A 22,159-nucleotide genomic window follows, 5' to 3' on the forward strand; every position below is an offset into this window, starting at 1 on the left:
TCTTGACCGAGGATAAGAATTGGGTGGTGGAAATATGTGATGGTCTAGGGAGCTGCCCTACTGTAGCCAGTTACTGAATGGTGGAACAACAACATGCATTTTTCCTGGTTCCTTTTATCTTTCAATTTATATTTTTTTGAAGTGTAGTTCCTGTTGTTGTTCAGTTGCTAAGTCATGTCTGACTCTTCGTGACCACATGGACTGCAGCATGCCAGGCCTCCCTGTCCCTCACTATCTCCTGGAGTTTGCCCAAATTGATGTCCATTGCATCAGTGGTGCCATCCAACCATCTCATCCTCTGTCACCCTCTTCTCCTTTTGCCTTCAATCTTTCCCAGCATTGGGGTCTTTTCCAGTGAGTTGGTGTCTCACATCAGGTGGACAAAGTATTGGAGTTTCATTTGTCCTTCCAATTAATATTCAGGGTTGATTTCCTTTAGGATTAACTGGTTTGATGTTCTTGTAGTCCAAGAGACTTTTAAGAGTCTTCTCCAGCACATTTCAAAAACATCAGTTCTTTGGCACTTAGCCTTCTTTATGGTCCATCTCTCAAATCCATACATGGCTACTGGAAAACCATAGCTTTGACTGTATGGACCTTTGTCGGCAAAGTGATATCTCTGCTTTTTAATATGCTGTCTAGTTGGTTCTCAAATATAATTTTGGAATATAATCTTTTCATAAATTAAGGGCTGGTTGTATATAAATATTTTGTGATATGTTACACATTTAGTTCTGTTTTTATAATTGTAATTCCCTACTTCCCTCTCAAAGAGTTTTTCCTGATTAAGGATATTTTGGTAGCTGGCCCCTTTTAAAACCATTTTAAGAAGCTTTTGTAATGGCAGTGGGACCATACCTATCAATATTTACCTTAAATGTAAATGGGTTGAATGCCCCAACCAAAAGACAAAGACTGGCTGAATGGATACAAAAACAAGACCCCTATATATGCTGTCTACAAGAGACCCACCTCAAAACAAGGGACACATACAGACTGAAAGTGAAGGGCTGGAAAGAAATATTTCACGCAAACAGAGACCAAAAGAAAGCAGGAGTCGCAATACTCATATCAGATAAAATAGACCTTAAAATAAAGGCTGTGAAAACAGACAAAGAAGGACACTACATAATGATCAAAGGATCAATCCAAGAAGAAGATATAACAATTATAAATATATATGCACCCAACATAGGAGCACCACAATATATAAGGCAAATGCTAACGAGTATGAAAGGGGAAATTAACAGTAACACAATAATAGTGGGAAACTTTAATACCCCACTCACACCTATGGATAGATCACCTAAACAAAATTAACAAGGAAACACAAACTTTAAATAACACAATGGACCAGCTAGACCTAATTGATATCTATAGAACATTTCACCCCAAAACAATCAATTTCACCTTTTTCTCAAGTGCACACGGAACCTTCTCCAGAATAGATCACATCCTGGGCCATAAGTCTAGCCTTGGTAAATTCAAACAAATTGAAATCATTCCAGTCATCTTTTCTGACCACAATGCAGTAAGATTAGATCTCAGTTACAGGAAAAAAACTATTAAAAATTCAAACATATGGAGGCTAAATAACACACTTCTGAATAACCAACAAATCATAGAAGAAATCAAAAAAGAAATCAAAATATGCATAGAAACAAATGAAAATGAAAACACAACAACCCAAAACCTATGGGACACTGTAAAAGCAGTGCTAAGGGGAAGGTTCATAGCATTACAGGCTTACCTCAAGAAACAAGAAAAAAGTCAAGTAAATAACCTAACTCTACACCTAAAGCAACTAGAGAAGGAAGAAATGAAGAACCCTAGTAGAAGGAAAGAAATCTTAAAAATTAGGGCAGAAATAAATGCAAAAGAAACAAAAGAGACCATAGCAAAAGTCAACAAAGCTAAAAGCTGGTTTTTTGAAAAGATAAACAAAATTGATAAACCATTAGCAAGACTCATTAAGAAACAAAGGGAGAAGAACCAAGTCAATAAAATTAGAAATGAAAATGGAGAGATCACAACAGACAACACTGAAATACAAAGGATCATAAGAGACTACTACCAGCAGCTCTATGCCAAAAAAATGGGCAACTTGGAAGAAATGGACAAATTCTTAGAAAAGTATAACTTTCCAAAACTGAACCAGGAAGAAATAGAAGATCTTAACAGACCCTTCACAAGCACGGAAATTGAAACTGTAATCAGAAATCTTCCAGCAAACAAAAGCCCAGGACCAGATGGCTTCACAGCTGAATTCTACCAAAAATTTAGAGAAGAGCTATCACCCATCCTACTCAAACTCTTCCAGAAAATTGCAGAAGAAGGTAAACTTCCAAACTCATTCTGTGAGGCCACCATCACCCTAATTCCAAAACCAGACAAAGATGCCACAAAAAAAGAAAAGTACAGGCCAGTATCACTGAGGAACATAGATGCAAAAATGCTTAACAAAATTCTAGCAAACAGAGTCCAGCAACATATTAAAAAGATCATACGTCATGACCAAGTGTGCTGTATCCCAGGAATGCAAGGATTCTTTAATATCCGCAAATCAATCAGTGTAATACACCACATTAACAAATTGAAAGATTAAAACCATACGATTATCTCAATAGATGCAGAAGAAGCCTTTGACAAAATTCAACATCCATTTATGATAAAAAACTCTCCAGAAAGCAGGAATAGAAGGAACATACCTCAACATAATAAAAGCTATATATGACAAACCCACAGCAAACATTATCCTCAATGGTGAAAAATTGAAAGCATTTCCCCTAAAATCAGGAACAAGACAAGGGTGCCCACTCTGACGACTACTATTCAACATAGTTTTGGCCACAGCAATCAGAGCAGAAAAAGAAATAAAAGGAATCCAGATTGGAAAAGAAGAAGTGAAACTCTCACTGTTTGCAGATGACATGATCTTCTACATAGAAAACCCTGAAGACTCTACCAGAAAATTACTAGAGCTAATCAACAAATATAGTAAAGTTGCAGGATATAAAATTAACATACAGAAATCCCTTGCATTCTGATACACTAACAGTGAGAAAACAGAAAGAGAAATTAAGGAAACATTACCATTCACCATTGCAACAAAAAAAATAAAATACTTAGGAATATATCTACCTAAAGGAACAAAATACCTATACATAGAAAACTATAGAACACTGATGAAAGAAATCAAAGAGGACACAAATAGATGGAGAAATATACTGTGTTCATGGATTGGAAGAATCAATATTGTGAAAATGAGTATACTACCCAAAGCAATCTATAGATTGAATGCAATCTCTATCAAGCTACCAATGGTATTCTTCACAGAACTAGAACAAATAATTTCACAATTTGTATGGAAATACAAAAAAACTCGAATAGCCAAAGCAATCTTGAGAAAGAAGAATGGAACTGGAGGAATCAACCTGCCTGACTTCAGACTATACTACAAAGCCACAGTCATCAAGACAGTATAGTACTGGCACAAAGACAGAAATATAGATCAACGGAACAAAATAAAAAGCCCAGAGATAAATCCACATACCTATGGACACCTTATCTTTGACAAAGGAGGCAAGGATATACAATGGAAAGAAGACAACCTCTTTAACAAGTGGTGCTGGGAAAACTGGTCAACCACTTGTAAAACAATGAAACTAGTACACTTTCTAACACCATACACAAAAATAAACTCAAAATGGATTAAAGATCTAAATGTAAGACCAGAAACTATAAAACTCCTAGAGGAGAACATAGGCAAAACACTCTCCGACATAAATCGCAGCAGGATCCTCTTTGACCCACCTCCCAGAATATTGGAAATAAAAGCAAAAATAAACAAATGGGACCTAATGAAACTTAAAAGCTTTTGCACAACAAAGGAAACTATAAGCAAGGTGAAAAGACAGCCTTCAGAATGGGAGAAAATAATAGCAAATGAAGCAACAGACAAAGGATTAATCTCAAAAATATACAAGCAACTCCTGAAGCTCAATTCCAGAAAAATAAATGACCCAATCAAAAAATGGGCCAAAGAACTAAACAGACATTTCTCCAAAGAAGACATACAGATGGCTAACAAACATATGAAAAGATGCTCAACGTCACTCATTATCAGAGAAATGCAGATCAAAACCACAATGAGGTACCGTTACACACCAGTCAGAATGGCTGCTATCCAAAAGTCTACAAGCAGTAAATGCTGGAGAGGGTGTGGAGAAAAGGGAACCCTCTTACACTGTTGGTGGGAATGCAAACTAGTACCGCCACTATGGAGAACAGTGTGGAGATTCCTTAAAAAACTGGAAATAGAACTGCCATATGATCCAGCAATCCCACTGCTGGGCATACACACCGAGGAAACCAGATCTGAAAGAGACACGTGCACCCCAATGTTCATCGCAGCACTGTTTATAATAGCCAGGACATGGAAGCAACCTAGATGCCCATCAGCAGACGAATGGATAAGGAAGCTGTGGTACATATACACCATGGAATATTACGCAGCCATTAAAAAGAATTCATTTGAATCAGTTCTAATGAGATGGATGAAACTGGAGCCCATTATACCGAGTGAAGTAAGCCAGAAAGATAAAGACCAATACAGTATACTAACACATATATATGGAATTTAAAAAGATGGTAGCGGTAACCCTATATGCAAAACAGAAAAAGAGACACAGATGTACAGAACAGACTTTTGGACTCTGTGGGAGAAGGCAAGGGTGGGGTGTTCTGAAAGAATAGCATTGAAACAAACATACTATCAAGGGTGAAACAGATCACCAGCCCAGGTTGGATGCATGAGACAAGTGCTCGGGGCTAGTGCATTGGAAAGACCCAGAGGGATGGGATGGGGAGGAAGGCGGGAGGGGGGGAGCGGGATGGGGAACACATGTAAATCCATGGCTGATTCATGTCAATGTATGGCAAAAACCACTACAATATTGTAAAGTAATTAGCCTCCAGCTAATAAAAATAAATGGGAAAAAAAATTTTAAAAAAAGAAGAAGCTTTTGTATTGTGTTGATTTGTCAGTTGTCTTATTTCCTTTGTTACTTTGAATTTAAAAAAAAAAAAAAAACACAGGAAATGGTCCACTGCCTTGTCCAAAAAAATATCAGAAGATAGCATTGGGGATAAAGTGATCATTCAGAAAAAGAACAATGGGAAGATGACTTGGGAAATCATTTTTTTTTTTCATGTTCCTTCCCAGGTGCTTTTCAAAGCTGGTGTCATTCACCTTGGTTTTCTGTTCATTTTTATAAGTACGATGAATCCATGCATGATCGTCTTAAATGTCAATTGATGAGCTTCTCTTTTTCTCCCTTGCAGCATTGCTATGGCAACAAAAGAAAATATGACTTCACAGAGAGGAATGTTGAAATCAATTCAGAGTAAAATGAACACTTTGGCCAGTATCCTTTTTGACAGTTTGAAATCTGTGTTTTGGGGGGGGAAATCTCCGTGTGCTTCACCACCCTCTCCCTCCCTTGGGCAGATTGCCATCGTCAGTGACAGTATAAGTCATATGTAATTCTGTATTATGAATATGCCCTGCACTTGTACTTTGTGAAAGTTCATACTGTTTAGTGCCATTTCTTAAAGATAGCACACCAGAAGTTTCATACTAGTAGATCTAGAAAAAAAATGATAAATATAATTTCCAAATTATTCACAAAATTATTTTGCATCCTAAAAGCTCTTGAATCCACGTTAGAACTCTACAGTGCATGCTGTTTTTACACAGAGGTCATAAATTTTGTGCTTTTTCTTTCTTTTTTCATTTTGGAGAATAAGTCAGTGGCATATGTTTAGAAAGGGAGGGAAGTAGATAGCCACACGTGTAAGCACTGATCACTATTTTCTTTTTGCACAAGCTGAACTCTAGTATAGATTTGCTGCTTGTTTGTTGTGACCTCTGCCTTTTTTAGTTCTTCAGTTTCCCAGTTTAAATTAGTACTACTCATATTCTGAGTAATCCAGCAGGGAAACTGCTGAGACCAAAAACATTCCGTTTCCTTTGAGGAGTCAAGCCTTTTAGAGAAAAAAGTTTCCTTTCCCAATTATTTAATAGGGAAAGGACCTATAATTTCAAAAGTTGAGTATCTTCTGATCCTAGATAATTTGAGGTCACTTTTAGTTTGATCCCTTATTTGCCTAAGGAAAAGAATATCCTGAAGTGTATTGATATTTTCCAGTTTTTGGTGAATTTTGTTCTTGCTTTGTCACCCTAAGTATAAAACCATATATCTAAAATCATTTCTGTTTTATATAGGGCTTTGCAGTTAGTAGAGTACTCTGATATACATTATCTCATTTTATTAGTACCATAAATTAGAATCATTTCCAAAAATATGTTTTAAAAAAACCAAATAAAATGGGTTTAATTAGTTAGAACTCCATAGAAAGATGATAATAGAAACCTAATTTACACTGACCTAGCGAGGAAAAGGAATTGTTCATATGTCTGTAAAATTCAGGCGTAGAATTTGACTTAATGGATGGCTGGGATGCAGAGGCTCAGATTTTATTTTCAAGAATCTGCCTTTCTGCGCTCTGTTCCCCTCCTCCATCTCTCATTTCTGTTTACTTATGTGATGGCCTTATTCTCAGGCACATTTTCTCCTTGCGATGATAAGAGATGGCTAACGGGGTCACCTCCTGCCAGATCAAAAACTGGAATTTCTAACAACTCTGGCACATGTCCAAAGAGGACTGTGGTTGCCCTCACTTGAGTCACTGCCTAACCCAGCCACTGGCCAAGGGGAGGGACTCTTCCCTCTTGCTAGCCCTGAGTGGGTATGTACACCTGATGGCAGAGGACAACATCAGCCCCACCCAGTTACATGAACTGAACTAGATTATTAGAGAAGGAGCAGCGAGATTCCCCTAAAAGATAAACTAGTTAGAAATGTGTTCACTACAGACAGGGTTTCCTTCCTATTGTCAAAAGTTTTCTTATTTCTTCTAAGGGCAGTGTTGACCCTTCTTGTACCAAGCCAGAAAAGATTAAGCATCTGCTTTATATGAGATTTGTACCTGACACCATGTAAGTTTTTGTAGTCAGAAACCACTGCTGGAAATGCAAAACGGTACAGGATGCACAGGCATGTGCTTGGATTACAACATACCACGAAGTAAGATAGAAAGATATCTTACAATACCAAATAAAATACAGTTGTGACTGCTGTAAAACTCCTGAAACCCAAAGTTTCCTCTTTCCTTTTGTTGCGTTCCCCACAAAGGGCAGTCAGAGCAGTTTAACCCACCTTCTGACCCTATTCCTGCCCACTCCTGCTAAGTGAATTTAAAATTTTTAAATAATTAACTAGCGTTTGATTATATAGACCCTTAGAGTTTGTTCCCACCAATTGTCTGGATCCAGGGGGGCTTATCACCCTGTGGGGAGATCAGGTACTCCTCAAAACCCTTCTGGAAGAACTTCCCTGTCTCCTCAGGAAAGGGATTTAAGAGAGAGAGAGAGAGAGGAAGAGAAGGAAATGCAGGATGGTGGTGGTGGTAGCTGGCTGTACCTCTGCCTCCCTGCCTTGCAGGGTTCCTTCATTCCTGACCACACTGGCTCCTACCCGGACAGTAATCCCTCAGTACATGGCAGCAGTCATCACTGCTGTCTCCTCCTCTCTCTCAATGTTTTCCTTTTTGTTATTCTTACTCGTGTCTTGCAGTGCACCAAGGGACTCAGATTTGCCTGGGCCTTTGAGCTTAAGGCATTGGTGTGTGCCGCAGCTCCCGCAGTGCAATTTTCTTCCCCTCTGCTTCTTCTCATCGTTTGTCTTTCTGGGCTCGACTGGTCTCTGTTTTTTGTGATTCCTGTGACTTTTCATTAAAGAGGCTTCTTCCACATATGACCTTAATAAAGATTTCCCAAAGATCGTTTTCCTGCTGTGAACAGCCTCATCCAGCGAATCAACCTTAGGAAGCGGCGAGACTCCCTCATCCTGGGTGGTGTTATTGGCGTCTGTACCATCCTGTTGCTGCTGTATGCATTCCATTGATGGGACATCTCCAGGGACTCTTGACAGCCACCACTTTCACACCCTGATCAGAAGAAGAAAAATAGGAAGGAGAAGTTGACTGACCTGCTAATTAGCCTGACCGGCAGGATTCATTCAAGACTGATAGTGATGGACTCTGACATGGTCAGGTTGAGCGGAAGTCACAGGTTTTCTGTGCTATCTTTTCTAACACACATTTCCCTCTGTTTTTAGTTTCTAAAAAAGATGTTTTGTCTCCCCAAGAGGTAAGTAAACCCATCAGAAACAGAATTTCCATGCTTCGATGATAGTGTTGAAGGCTGATGACAAGCCAGGTCATGAAGCTGGACTCTTCAAAAAACCAGGTTTCTCTATATCCAAAGACTGCTTTCCTTTCAGCCACCAGATGGAGTTGTGAATAAAAACAGCTTTCTCCTTTTATTTTACACTCATGATGAGAAATCCCAAGTCATTTCTTGATAATCTGTGCTATAAATTTCTACTCTTTGTCCCCAACTTTTTTGGTGTTCAAGGAAAATGGCAATTTTCAAAGAATCTTTGAGATTTTTCACAGGCCATCTTCAACACAGTTGAGGTTATCTGAAACAGAAGACAAACACTGCAAAAAAGACTTTATCTTGTTTTTTAATCATGCCCACACTCGGGTTAACTGTATTCCTGGAAAAACCATCAAAAATGACAGGCCTTTTTTTGGTCAGTCATTGTTTTTTACTTTTTGTTAATTTCTTCTATTGAGTAATATCTATTACTACAAGAAAACAAAATTCCAGTTCTATCACGACAAAAAGCCAGTCAGTGCCCCTAACTTGTCCTCCTCATGTCATGATTAACACTGACAACCAAGTGAGGAAAATGCTTGATTTTCCTTGTGATCTCTTCAACAAGCCACATGTAAAAAGACACTGAGTGAGGGGCCACCATCCAGATGATTCCATTTGTAAATGTTCCACATGTAGGAGCAAAAGTTTAAGAACCCCTGTCTTATGTACCAGGAATTCTGTGTTCTGTGAAAACCTATTCATTCCAAATCTGTTAGGCTTTCCCAAACATTCAGAGAATGAGGGGCTTTACTACTGAAGGAGAAAATACCAGAATCTGTTTCTGTCTGCACTGTCAGAATCTGTCTTCTGTTACCACCCTGGACAGTGACAAAATCTTAAACCACCCACCAGAATTCTTTTCAAGTTTAACCATTTCCTGGTTTCTGTAAATGTTACAACTTTTCTAACTGAACTACCGACAAATAGGTCGAAGACTTCCAACATCTGCTGTTCTTACCAAGAAAGAAGGCTCCTCTTCACTTCTGGAATGCACTGTGGTGTTTATGGTATTGGTTTGAGACCATGCCACAGGAAATAAAAGGCTATTAGCATGTAGTTCTTCACTCCATCACAGTGTGTTGATGGTGACATTCAGATGAACTTGATTACAGGCTGATCAGTAGACTAACCTCTGGTTGGGTACAGTAACTGAGAGGTTTTTCATTCTGGCATTAGAGTTTCATTATGTTGTGGGTATGAAGAACAATTGATATATTTTTTTTTTAACTATGGGGTTTATTTTTCTAAATATGGGTTGATTGATCAATCAGTTGATTGGGGATGCCCTTAAAAGAAAATATAAGTTTTCCCACTGTGAACCTTGAAAGATCAGAGAAGTAAGTTCGTTTATTAAATTGTCTCCTGGGAGAACAAAACTTCTCTCCCCTGACTCTCTATTTATCTTTGATTTTTCAAAGGGTCTTGATCGGTGGTTGTGCCTCAGCCAGAATTTGTGGGACTTTGGTTGCTATATAGTCAGCATTTATAAAAATCTGAAGTATCATAAATAAAGTTATTTATTTAATTATACTACCAGTGTTTTTTACTGGTCTGATTATTTGGTGTGTTCATGAAAGCTGATGGTGGCATGAGAGTAAAACTAGGACCTGGGCTAATCTAGCTTGGTGCAGCTGAGCAAACTAACGCTTTTGATAGCTGGTAAGCCTTTCCATTAGGGTCATGCTTAAATGAAGTAATAGAATTATGTTGATTATTTTCTTTATGAAAATAAACAAGTTCTTCTAAGGAAGTTGAAAAAGTGTGGTGTAGATGTTGGTGTCAGACAGGTCTGACTAACCTCGCAGTGGTGTAACCCATAGTGAGGTGACCCAGGGCCAAACGTAGGGCTCGCTTCTCCTCTACGGTTCCTTCCTTTGTGGAAGGAAGCCCTGGAGGAGGGACAGGCGTATGCCATCGACAAGCAGAGGCTCCCTTTGGGTCCCATGGTGGCTGATTTGAACTCTCTTCAGTTTCATGCCAGTTAGCCTTTTTTTTTGTTTTTTATAACAGCTTACTTTTCTCAACCTTTTGCTGTCGTTACAAACCAGTTACTAGGCTCAGGGGCCAACAGTAAGTTGCTTATTGGAGCCAGGTGCAAGGAGTTTTCTATTCCTGGTCCCAAATGTTGCCTGTTACAGGAAGTTATTCTCTCTCAGTCATGTCTTACATAACCCATGTCTTTTAGGGATCTTAAATCACTCAGAACTTCCCACTTCACTTGAAATGAGAAATCATGGTAACAAAAAGGGCAGGAGATTTCAAAAAGTATAGTTCTCTGAGAGTTTGCTTTACTGTGTGCCAGTAACTTTAGTTTAAAATGGTTAATGAATCTGTTACTCAAGTTCAAGCCCAGATATTCAAGTACTTTAGTTGATCTGTCCTGGGTATTTCTATATTCTTGTCACTATTAACGATACTGAGGGAGTCCCTGTAACAGGCAGCATTGCTCACCCATATTTTTCTAATGTTAGAAAAGGGCTTTTCTTCTCCATTCTTCCTTTCTCCTGCTTGCCAAAATTTTCTAGAGAATGTCTTTTTACATCCTGCCCAGCACTCATATCAGCCATGGGAGTATGACCCTGAGAGTGGAGATGGGTAATGAGAGAGAGAAGTCAGCATGAGGGCGTTTTTGGTACCTGGAACCAAATAATACTGACTCTAGTTCTTTCCTGTTGGATGCGGAATAGAAAAAATGTACTTATTGAGCCTTTTGATGCAATGACTTTTGGCCTCTCTGGAACTGAGGCACCTTGGACTTGCATTCCCACCAGGAATTTTTCTGTTTCATTGTTAATGATCTCAACCTGATGAAAAGGACTTTAAAGAACTGGACTAGCCTTTTTGGTTTTCTAATACCTCATGTTTGATCACTAGCCAGATATGATTTCTTGGAAACTGACTGCATTTTCTAACTTGCAATATGAAGCTTTGGAGGGTGAATGGCCATGTCTAGTGTTACACTGAATTTTGTGGCAAATGTAAAGAGGAAATGGATTCTACTGGGAATTTAAATGATTCTGTTCCATTCTTCTTTGGGGATAGGAGTTGTTTAGCCTGGTCTCCAAAAAGATACAGCTTTTCATCATGATCTTTATAAACTAATCTTACTCCTTTATGAACCTGCCTACCCATAAGTTTTATAGGGCAAAAGGAAATCAGGAACCAGTGACTCAGGGTGTTACTGGGTAAGAAGCTGAGACGGCTGAGCCACGTCCTGAGGCATCTTATTTTCTTTGTGTCTACTGCAAAGTGTCACTTTGGTATCAAAGGATTTGCATCTATTCCTATCCTATTAGCTCTTAGAGAGGAAGAGAAATCAATTCCAATCACACTTTACCATGATGGAAGATGTTTCCTCATGAAAAAAATGCCAATACAGATTTTAAAAAATCTATTCCAAATGCACTTTTTAATTTTTTGCTTTTAAAATGGCTTCTTGGAACCAGGTTTATTGTATTTGTACTTCATTTTTGTTCTCATCTAAATGTGCATTTTCTGACTGTATAGAAGAAGCTTTGTTATGTAATTTAATAATAAATTAGAAATCTGAATAGTGTGTCTGTGGTTCTTTGTATTGGGACAGTACCATTGAGGCAGTTTAGGAGAGTGATTATGACATCTTTGGTGTTAATAAGTGTTTCTCACAGCGTTCTGAAACTCAAGGTGAAATAATACGGACAATGGAGCTAACAAACTATCATTCAAAAACATCATAGGAATATTCCACTAATAATTTAGCCCAAGAAGTGAAGGAGAACCTCTCCTATCAGAGTGAAACTTCAGGAAGTATGACAAAAATATCCAGTTGTAGAATTTAGCAAGAAAAACAGGTTCTTGCCCTCCCTAAAGAATGACATTTTATCCTATAGATCAGGAATTGGTTCTCTACCTCCAGGAATTTGAGAATTCCTCATTTCCCATTGCCTCTCCAAATGTTGCCACTCGTGTGTTCTGCATCCTTTTTAAAAATAACAGTAAAATTGAGATATAATTCACATATCACAAAATTCACTCTTTCGAAATGTACTGATGGATTTTAGTATGTTAGTTCTGCAGTCAACACTACTGTGTGTAACTTTAGAACATTCATATCACCCTGAGAAGAAACCCTGTCCCCACTGGTAATGATTCCCCAGTCCCCTGTATCCCTTGTATCACTGTTTTTCCTTTGTGGGCCACTCCAACTTTTCAAAAAGTTGCTCAAAATCAGAGTGGACAGTTAAAAAAGGATTTGAATCTTGAGGGCTCTTTGATTCAAAACCTTGCTGCAGTTCTGTCATAGTTCTGCAAAATATATTTTAATTCATGATCAAGAAGCTATAGAAGAACTACCAATTTTGCCTGATTTTATAGGCAATGCATTTAGAATATTTAAAGCCCAGTGGCTCATTTTCAAGGAATGCTAACTACTAGCCAAGTGGTTCATAAAGGGTTCTCGTTTGTAAGTTACTATTTCTTTATGAGAACTAATTCACTGAAGTTGTAGGGGAAAAAAAAATTTTTTTAAGTCTCTTTGAACCAAACTTGCTGCCCATTTCTTCTAGTTTAGAACCTCAGAGGTCTTCCTAGAGGATGAGAACTGAGGCTGATCCTGAAGAAGCACCTCAGGACGGTCCTCGGTCAATGCCACCCAGACCATGTTGTGGTGCCTTTCCCTTCAGGTGGCGTGGCTTTAACAGGCTGCCAGCTCCTACTTAACCTGGATGTTCCTTAGGATCTGAGGTTCTACCCCATCATGCCTCCTCTGCTACCAGAGATGCCTAGAAGTTTAAAAAAAAAAAAAAAAAAATGTCAGGGAATCTCACCAAAGGTGTTTGCTTTCAGGACATTTTCTCTAAAGCAAGAGCCATGAGAAAAACAAGTGTATTCCTCCTCCTTCCAAAGACTGATTCGCTGACTGAGTTGGAACAGAGAGGAATACACTTCAGCCCAACACCTTCTGCTCCACTCGGCTAAGATTTCCCACTTTGGCAGAGCTGATGAGCTTGCAAAGCTCTTTATTACTAACTCTCCAAAGACACTTAAAAGCCAAGAAGATTGGGGGCTGAAAGGCTGTCATAACTTTCTGCTTAGAGGAATCCCAGAGATTAACAGTGTTCTCGTCATCCTTGTAAAATTGCCTGCTAATTTGTGATCCTGATCTATGCTATTCATTTTCCCTCCTTTGAGATATACAGCTCTTTAGGAAACAGTCACTTTCTCTTAATTAGTACATTTCTTTTAGATTCTTTCAAACATCCAGTGAGTCTTTTACTGATGAAACAACTTACAGCTTGAGGGAGAACAGGCAACTATAGTTGGAAGCTCCTTTTAACTCGGCGCCAAGAAAATACGGTTTAAACATAATTATTTCCTGCAAAATGACAAGTTCTCTCTTAGTAAATGTGGCACATTTTTTTTTAACAGTTCTCCTCATTAAGGATAACACGCACAGACTTCCCTGGTGGTCCAGTAGCTAAGACTCCATGCTCCCAATGCAGGGGGCACAGGTTTGATCCCTGGTTGGGGTAATAAGATCCTGCATGCTGCCAAAAAAAGACAACAGTCTGAGAATATAGCATTTTGGGGTTTTTTGCCCTGGAATCAGTTCTGAGTCCTCTCCCACAAGCTGGGGCCCTGTGATTCACTTCCAAACCACACATAGCAGCCACCCTCTAGACAGGGTTCTCTGCCTCCCATCTAACCTCTCTCCACCCGCTCTGCACATAGCTGCCTAGTTTATCTTCCTAAACAAGTTCTAATCTCTCATCATTCTGTTCAAGAATATTTGGCAGCTTCCTTCCATCCTTGCCAATGTATTATAGCACATTAACATGTGGAATGTACACCCAGTACTTCGCTTTGTACGTGCATGCATGCATACACACATCACACATACAAAATCCTGTTGTCTTAGTGAGGGAGCCTTCTCCTTTTACATACAAACAAGCCGAAGAGATCAGAGTCCTCCTGATAGCCATCAGCTGCCCTTTGCCTAACTAGTGTTTCCTTCTCTCTCGAGAATCATCAGAGCCACCGGGTGCAGTGATGGAAAGAACAAGGCATGGAGTCAGAAATCCTGTATTCTGGCACTGGATGTGATGCTCTTAGACCAAGGGCAAGTCACTACACCACTCTCAGTTCAATTTTCTTATCTACAAAATGGACTCTAGCAACTTGATGCAGCGGTTGAGAGCAAATAAAAATAACAGTGGGACAAAATTGCTCAGAATGTTTTCAAGAGAAATGTGGGCTGCTCAGACAGTAAAGAATCTGCCTGCAATGCTGGAGATCTGGGTTCAATCCCTGGGTCAGGAAGATCCCCTGGAGAAGGGAATGGCTACCCATTCTAGGATCCTTGCCTGGAAAATCCCGTGAAAGAGAAGCCCAGCAGGCTACAGTCCATGAGTCACAGAGTCAGACATGACTGAGTGACTTTCACCTTCACATCACATATATAAAGATGTTGATAGCAGCATTGACTGTAAAAGAAAGATGGTAAGTAACCTAAATATCCATCAGAAGGAGGATGGGTAAATAAATTATGCAAATCTCTATCATGGACTACTATGCAGCTGCTAAAAAAGAAAGGTAACTTGTTGTGTACTGATATTGAATGATCCCCAGGATATGTTAAGTGAGGAAATGATATGCCTCTCCCCCAGGGAATATTTGGCAACTTCTGGAGACCTCTTTGGTTGTCATAACTGGACTGGGGTGGAGTAGGGTGGATGCTTCTGGTAGTGGGTAGAAGCCAGAGATGCTGTGAAAAAAATTTACAGTGCAAAGGACAGCAAAGAGTCATCAGGCCCCAAAATGTCAGCAGTGCCAAGGTTGAGAAACCCTAGCTCAAACTGCATTCATCTTAAAGTTGACAGTATCTCCCCAGACTTGAAGATTACTCAACTGTGTCCCAGCACCACGATTCCTCTTTACCACCCTTGACTGACTCGAGCTGCTTAACGGACCTAGGTGGCATCAGGATCTTCCCCTCCCCTCCTGCCTTTCCTTCCTGCCTCATCCCATCACTTCTTCACCTCTGCAACACACACATTTGCACCATCCCAAGTGACCTGATGTCCCAAGGGCTTTGTGAATTTCCTCTTTTGGAATGGCCTCCTTTCCAAGCCTGCCTGTGAAATGCTTGCTTCTTGTTTTTAAACTCTATGTATGGGAAGTAACTCCTTATTGGGTATGGCGATTCCTTTTGGGGCGACAGAATGGAAATGACATATAGGGGACAATTGCACAATGATGGGAATGTTTTAAATGCCACTGAACTGTGCTCTATTATTTTTTCTCCTTTTTTCTCTTTTTTAAAAAGTTTTTATTTTAAATTGGAATATAGCTGATGAACAATGTTGTGATAGTTTCAGGTGGACTGTAAAGGGGCTTAGCCATACTTTTTTTTTAATATGGACCATTTTTTAAAGTCTTTATTGAATTTGTTACAATGTTGCTTGTATTTGGATTTTTTGGCCCCCGAGGCATGTGGGATCTTAGTTCCTCGATCAGGGATCAAATCTGCACCCCTTGCACTGGAAGGTCACTGGACCACCAGGGAAGTCCCTGAATTGTACACTTTAAAATGATTATTTTTAGTATATGTATGGCCAATCCATTTTGCTGTACACCATTATACATTAAACTAGCACACCATTATAAAGCAACTATACTCCAATAAAAATTAATTTGAAATTTTTAATTAAAATTTTTTATTATAAAATAAATGATACATTTTATGCTATGTTAATTTCACCTCAATTAAAAAAAAAAAAAAAACAAAGACACTTAAATGGTCTTCCCTCTGGGAGGACTTTCTGACCTGCTCCTCCTCTGTGCCTGCTATTTTCCTCTCTGATCCCACAGCCACTATCAATCAACATAGTAGGTGCTCAGTAAGTACTGAGAAGGAGAAGGAAGGAAAGAAAGATAAATGGAAGAACCTGGTTGCCCTGCATCGAAGTGCAGCGGTCGTAATGCTAGAAATGAATGTCGTCAGATACCACGGCCTCTTCATTAACTGCCGCCTCCCTGCTTTACCGCAGCCGAGCCCTTCAGGTTCCTTTCCCTGGGTTCAATCAGGGAAATTAGGCACTGTGAGCTGATCGATCCACACTGGTAGAAAACTAGAGCTCTGGACTGTTCATGAGACATTGAGGATTTCACATATCGTATTTAATCATTTACGGTGGTGATGTCTGGGCTCTCTAGACCCCATCAAGCCAACTTGATAATTTTTATTTAAGTGAATACCATTCCAGCTTTTTAATTTCTTCTCTTTTCCCTGCAGAAGGTGACCTATGGCAAGAGATGCCAAGCGTGGCTTTCCCAGCCTGTCTGTGGTAAAGGATTTGGCAAATTTTCCTGTCTTGCAGACTTGCTGCTTCCAGTCCTGCTTCCCACCTTGGGACGTGACTTAGGCTTGTAGGTGTTGTTCTGCAGACCCCAGGTAGGTAAGAGCTTCATCCAAGTTCATATCTTTTTAACAAAGCAGTAGTGAATTAATAAGAAATGCTTTGTCTTCCTAGACCTCTTTGTGACTCTATTCTGGTCCTGCTCTTTGCTCCAACCCACTGATGAGTTCATAAAAATTTCACATAAGTTAAAATCCATCTCCTCTCCAGGAGGCTGGGTTCTATCAGATTAACATTTAACTCCAAGGAAATGTGGACATTTGCCTTAAAGAAGTTTTTTATCCCAGGGAAGGATCTATATTGTTGTCATTATTTGAATGTCATTAATTATGCTGTGAAACTTTATTTCAGCCTGAAACTCTGCATCTTTCTGTTGAAAATGGCAAATTTTTAGGGATCAGTTCAATGGCTCAGCATCTAAGCTTTTTATTATGCTTTTCCCCTCAGAATTAATGGGTGTTTATTATAGAAATAAAGATCACGTAGAAAAATAAAAATAAAAACTACATATTTATCTCCAACATTCTGTGATAATTGGCTGTTAACACTTGGAATGTTTTTCATTTTTAAAAAATATCTTAAACACTCACATGCATATTTTTTAAATTGGGATCCTATGGTACATATTATCTTGTGACCAGGTTTTTTCATGCAATACAGCATATAGAGCCTCCAATGTCATTAAATTTTCAGCCACACCATTCTTTGCAATGGTTGTGTTGAATTTCATTATGCAGATGCCTCACTCCTGATTATTTAATTGTACAGATATTACAATATTTAGATTGAAAGCAAAAGGAGAAGGGGGTGGCAAAGGATGAGATGGTTAAAGAGCATCACCTACTCAATGAACATGAATTTGAGCAAACTCCGAGAGATAGTGGAGGGAAGAGGAAGCTGGCATGCTGCAGTCCATGGGGTTACAAAGAGTCAGATATGACTTAGCGACTGAGCAACAGCAAACACTGTTTTGGGAGGGGAGGTGGGCCACACCTTGAGGCATGTGGAATCTTAGTTCCCTGATCAGGAATCAAATCCGTGCCCCCCTGCAGTGGAAGCACAGAGTCTTAACCACTGGACCACCAGGGGAAGTCCCTGGATATAGCAGTCTTTTTTAAACTATAAAGTGATTTCCCATTTTTATCCCATTATAAATAACTGAGCAACACTTTTTATTTTTAAAAATCTTAAAAGCAGGATACATTCTGCCAACTCCCAGACTTACATCTGCAACCCCATCGTTTCTTTCTGTGTGAGTGTGTGTATTTGTTTGTCTTTTTTAAACTGAACCCAGCTGAGCTCTCCAGTTTGCTGTGAAGAAAGGTCTAGGCTATTGGTTGTCAATATAAGAAGGGAGCCCAAAGGAGAAGGTGCCAGAGTGGAGAGAGTAGCACTCGCCCACTTAGAGGGAGCCGGATGGTTTTATGGAAGCAGGGCTGAGTCAGGGGAGCTCAGTGACCTCCCTTGCAAGATTCCTTTAAAAGGAACCACAGTGCTGTCCATTCTTTGGAACACTCCATCTCCTATTTGTTGATTCACTACAATGATCGTTCGGAGAAGGCAATGGCAGCCCACTCCAGTACTCTTGCCTGGAAAATCCCATGAATGGAGGAGCCTGGTGGGCTGTAGTCCATGGGGTCTCAAAGAGTCAGACAGGACTGAGCAACTTCACTTTCACTTTTCATTTTCATGCATTGGAGAAGGAAATGGCAACCCACTCCAGTATTCTTGCCTGGAGAATCCCAGGGACAAGGGAGCCTGGTGGGCTGCCGTCTATGGGGTCGCACAGAGTCGGACACGACTGAAGCGACTTAGCAGCAGCAGCACAATCGTTCTCAAGCCTTATGGCATATTAGAATCACCTGGGAAGGAGACAGTTAACTATATATTGAGTTGGCCAAAAAGTTCACTCAGGCTTTCCATTAACATCCTACTGAAAAACCCGAATGAACTTTTTGACCAACCCTATATATATATATGAGTATATGTATATTCCATTTCTAGGGCTTCACAGGTGGCACTAGTGGTAAAGAACCTGCCCACCACCCACAAATGCAGGAGATGCTAAAGATGTGGGTCAAGAAGATCCCCTGGAGAAGGGAATGGCAACACACTCCAGTATTCTTGCCTGGGAAATCCCATGGACAGAGGAGCCTGGCGGGCTACAGTCCATGAGATCGCAGAGTCAGATGCAACTGTGCATGCAAGCACATTCCATTTCTACCCCCAAGAAGTTTCAGTCCCATTGCACTGGGGTGGAGCCCAGACATGGGAAATTTTGATAAGCTCTCTAGGTGAGTCCAGCTTGCAGCCAGGGCTGAGAACCTCTGCTTTCTGGCTTCCAGCAGGGCTGGGATTACTGGCCTGGGGGCTGAATGTCTTTAGGTCGCAGGCTGCTCTCGGGGAGTCCCCACTTCCCAATGGGGTTTACCAGAGTCATCAGCAGCTGTTTCAGAAATGCTGACACATGGAGGAAACGGTATCCCAGCTCAACGGCTCACTCTGAGTGATGAGACTGGAAGATCAGCATTTCACCACAGCTGCATCAACCTCCCCAGACAGTCAATTAGCCACAGACTTCAGCAGACGCTGCCTGAAAAAGCTCTTTTGGGGCTGAGCTTTCAATGCCCAGAAGCACATTATGTAGCTAAGCAATACTATATTCACATCAGACAAAAGCATCTTGCTTTAAGTCACAGTATTTATTTCCTAAAGAAAGGGGGCCTCGCTTTGGACCTGCAAGTTGGTGGTACCCAGATGGATGGAGAAGAGGGGGGAGCATGACTAGGATTCTGGGGGTACAGCCAGCCAAGGAGGAGGGAGCATTAACCCAGAGTTAGAAGACAGGGGTTTGAATCTCATCTCTACGTCTGCTTAGCAACATGGCCTTGCAGTCAATCTAGCTAATGATCAACTCCTTGGAGCTAGAGGGACCTCCCTGATGGTCCAGTGGCTAAGACTCCACGCTCCCCATGCAGGGGGCTCGGGTTTGATTCCTGGTTAGGAAACTAGATCCTGCATGCCACAGCTAAAGATCCCACATGCCACAACTAAGACCCAGCACAGCCAAGTAAATAAATAAAATTTTTTTAAGTGGAAATAGAGATTGCTGCCATAGTTATGTCATAATTAAAACTGAGAGGTAATGCTCATAAGTATATCAATAGAGGCAGGGGTGCAGACCTGACCTGACAGAAGAGATTTTTGTGTTTGCATGAATGGTCAGAAACCTGGTCTCTTATGCTTCCTTAGTTCCATCTTTTGCTGATATAGGGAAGGAGAGACCATTCACAGGGGTCTGGCAGCCGTCTTTAACTCTGATAAGGACAGCTAAGGGCAAGAAGAAATGTGACCTTCTGGAGAATTCCACTGGGGGTCCAGTGGTTAAGACTCCTAGCTTCCACTGCAGGGGGCTTGGGTTCAATCCTTGGTCAGGGAACAAGGACCCCACATGCCGCACAGGGTGGCCAAATAAATAAATTAGAGCTTCTGAGAGTGAAATGGGGTATCTCATGATTTTTCCCCAGGTAATTAGCATTAAGAATGAGACAGATGGGGGGAAGGGATAGGTAGGGAGTTCGGGATGGACACATACACACTACTACATTTAAAATGGATAACCAACAGAGACCTACTGTATACCACATGAACTCTGCTCAATGCTGTGTGGCAGCCTAGATGGATGGGGTGTTTGGGGGGGAATGGATACACATACATGTGTGGCTGAGTCCCTTCACTGTTCGCCTGAAACCGTCACGCTGTTGTTAATCAGCTATACCCCAATACAAAATAAAAAGTTAAAAAATGAAACTGAAGCTTTTGGTGAAAATGAAAATCTGCAATTTACTGTGGATTTAATTCACCTGTGCCTTGTAGAGCTGCCGTCTATTAGCCATCCATGAAAGGGGTGACTTTTTCATGTGTCTTGCTCTCCAGTTACATGTCCATGTCCTCAGAGGGAAGGTTTTCTTAATTTCTACATCAGTGAATCCCTCCTTCAAGCAAGGAGAAGCCTCAGGGGAGGTGGTTTTTGCTCCCTACAGGACCTGGTATCTCCTGAGAATGAGCCTCTGGTGCTCAGCACCCGCCCCCCAAACCCCCCACCTCCACGCACCCCTGATCTGCCCTGGGGAGATGCTTCTGAGCAAGGGATGTGTCCTGGGGTAGAGGGTTCTCTGGGGACTCCAGCCTCCTGGGGCGTGGCTTTATCAAGGAGGCTTCTGGGGCCGGGGGACTTTGCCCTTGGTGTGGTTGGACCCATCCAGGCTACTGTTGGTGTTGGGTATGAGCTACAGGAAACTTTTGGGGAACAGATCTCCCAGAAACAGGAGTGGTCATCCAGAGATGAGAACCCGAAGACCTCTTGTTGAAATGATTTGGTCCATGAAGTTCCATCCGTACCAGACACACTTCTGACTGGGTAAGCGCTGATGGCTGTGAGTGACCAGAAAGACAAGCAACATCGGGGGAGGCAGCTGGGACAGAGACTGGGTTTGGGGGACAGATGGACCTGTGCTGGGCTTTATTATTTTTTTACTGTGGACCATTTTCAAAGTCTTTATTGAATTTGTTACAATATTGCTCTGTTTCATGTTTTGGTTTTCTTGGCTTCGAGACACATGGGATCTTAGCTTCCAGACCAGAGAGGGAACCTGCACCCCCTACATTGGAGGGCGAAGTCTTAACCACTGGACCACCAAGGAAGTCCCACTTTGCTGGATTTTAAACTAGAAGCTCTTTTGTTGGATTGCACTTGCAAGCTGTTACTGGTAGGTGACCACAAATTGCAACGGTCATCTCAAAAGCCATTCAGAGAAAGTTTTTGGTTTTGAAAGAACAAAGACCCAGAAAAGTGAGCTAGTTTATTTTTAATTGGCAAGTGCAATTGACATATTTCATTTGAAGTGATGAATATATACAGCTGATGAACTATTACCATCTCCTGCCTTCACCACAATTTTTTCACAATTATCTCAAATATACTTTACAGACATAGAGCTTTACCTTTCAGATGGATAAAGGCAAATTCATACATTAAACCAATCTGACAGCAAGAGAATCTTTATCTTTCTGCATTAAATGAGACCAGGATCACCCAATTTAAATGCTTGTAAGAACTCTGCCTCGGTTAATTAATCAGCTAACCAAACCTCTTTGTTGAATTCAGGCTTATCAGCAGAGACTAAGGCTTTTGATAGAACACTGTGCAGATGACAAGGATGTGCTTCAGAGCTTCTTTTAATTAAAAACCTTTTTAATATGAAACCTATATTTCTCATTTGATATTTTCAAAAAAAAAGAAGCTTATATTATTGTAGCTTCAGTTCCAAGTATAACTCCACTGCTGATCAGTTCTCAGGCCTTGAGCTAGTTCAGCTCAGCTCTCAGATTTTTGTATAGACAACCCCAAAGAGTT

The 22,159-nt window shown here is 40.6% G+C and overlaps 1 protein-coding gene across 2 annotated transcripts in view; it reads left to right on the forward strand.

Annotated features, from left to right (window-relative positions):
* The window catches only part of GOSR1 (golgi SNAP receptor complex member 1), a 43,436-nt gene extending 33,559 nt beyond the window's left edge, over positions 1-9,877 (forward strand). For both annotated transcript variants that reach the window (XM_061143005.1, XM_061143006.1), the window contains exons 8-9: positions 5,344-5,426; positions 7,903-9,877. In XM_061143005.1, the coding sequence (XP_060998988.1) occupies positions 5,344-5,426; positions 7,903-8,027 (208 nt within the window). In that variant the 3' untranslated portion in view covers positions 8,028-9,877. The remainder of the gene's footprint in view (positions 1-5,343; positions 5,427-7,902) is intronic.
* Positions 9,878-22,159: the final 12,282 nt, after the last annotated feature.

This window comes from Dama dama, chromosome 5 (assembly GCF_033118175.1).
Source record: "Dama dama isolate Ldn47 chromosome 5, ASM3311817v1, whole genome shotgun sequence".
Classification (NCBI taxonomy): domain Eukaryota; kingdom Metazoa; phylum Chordata; class Mammalia; order Artiodactyla; family Cervidae; genus Dama; species Dama dama.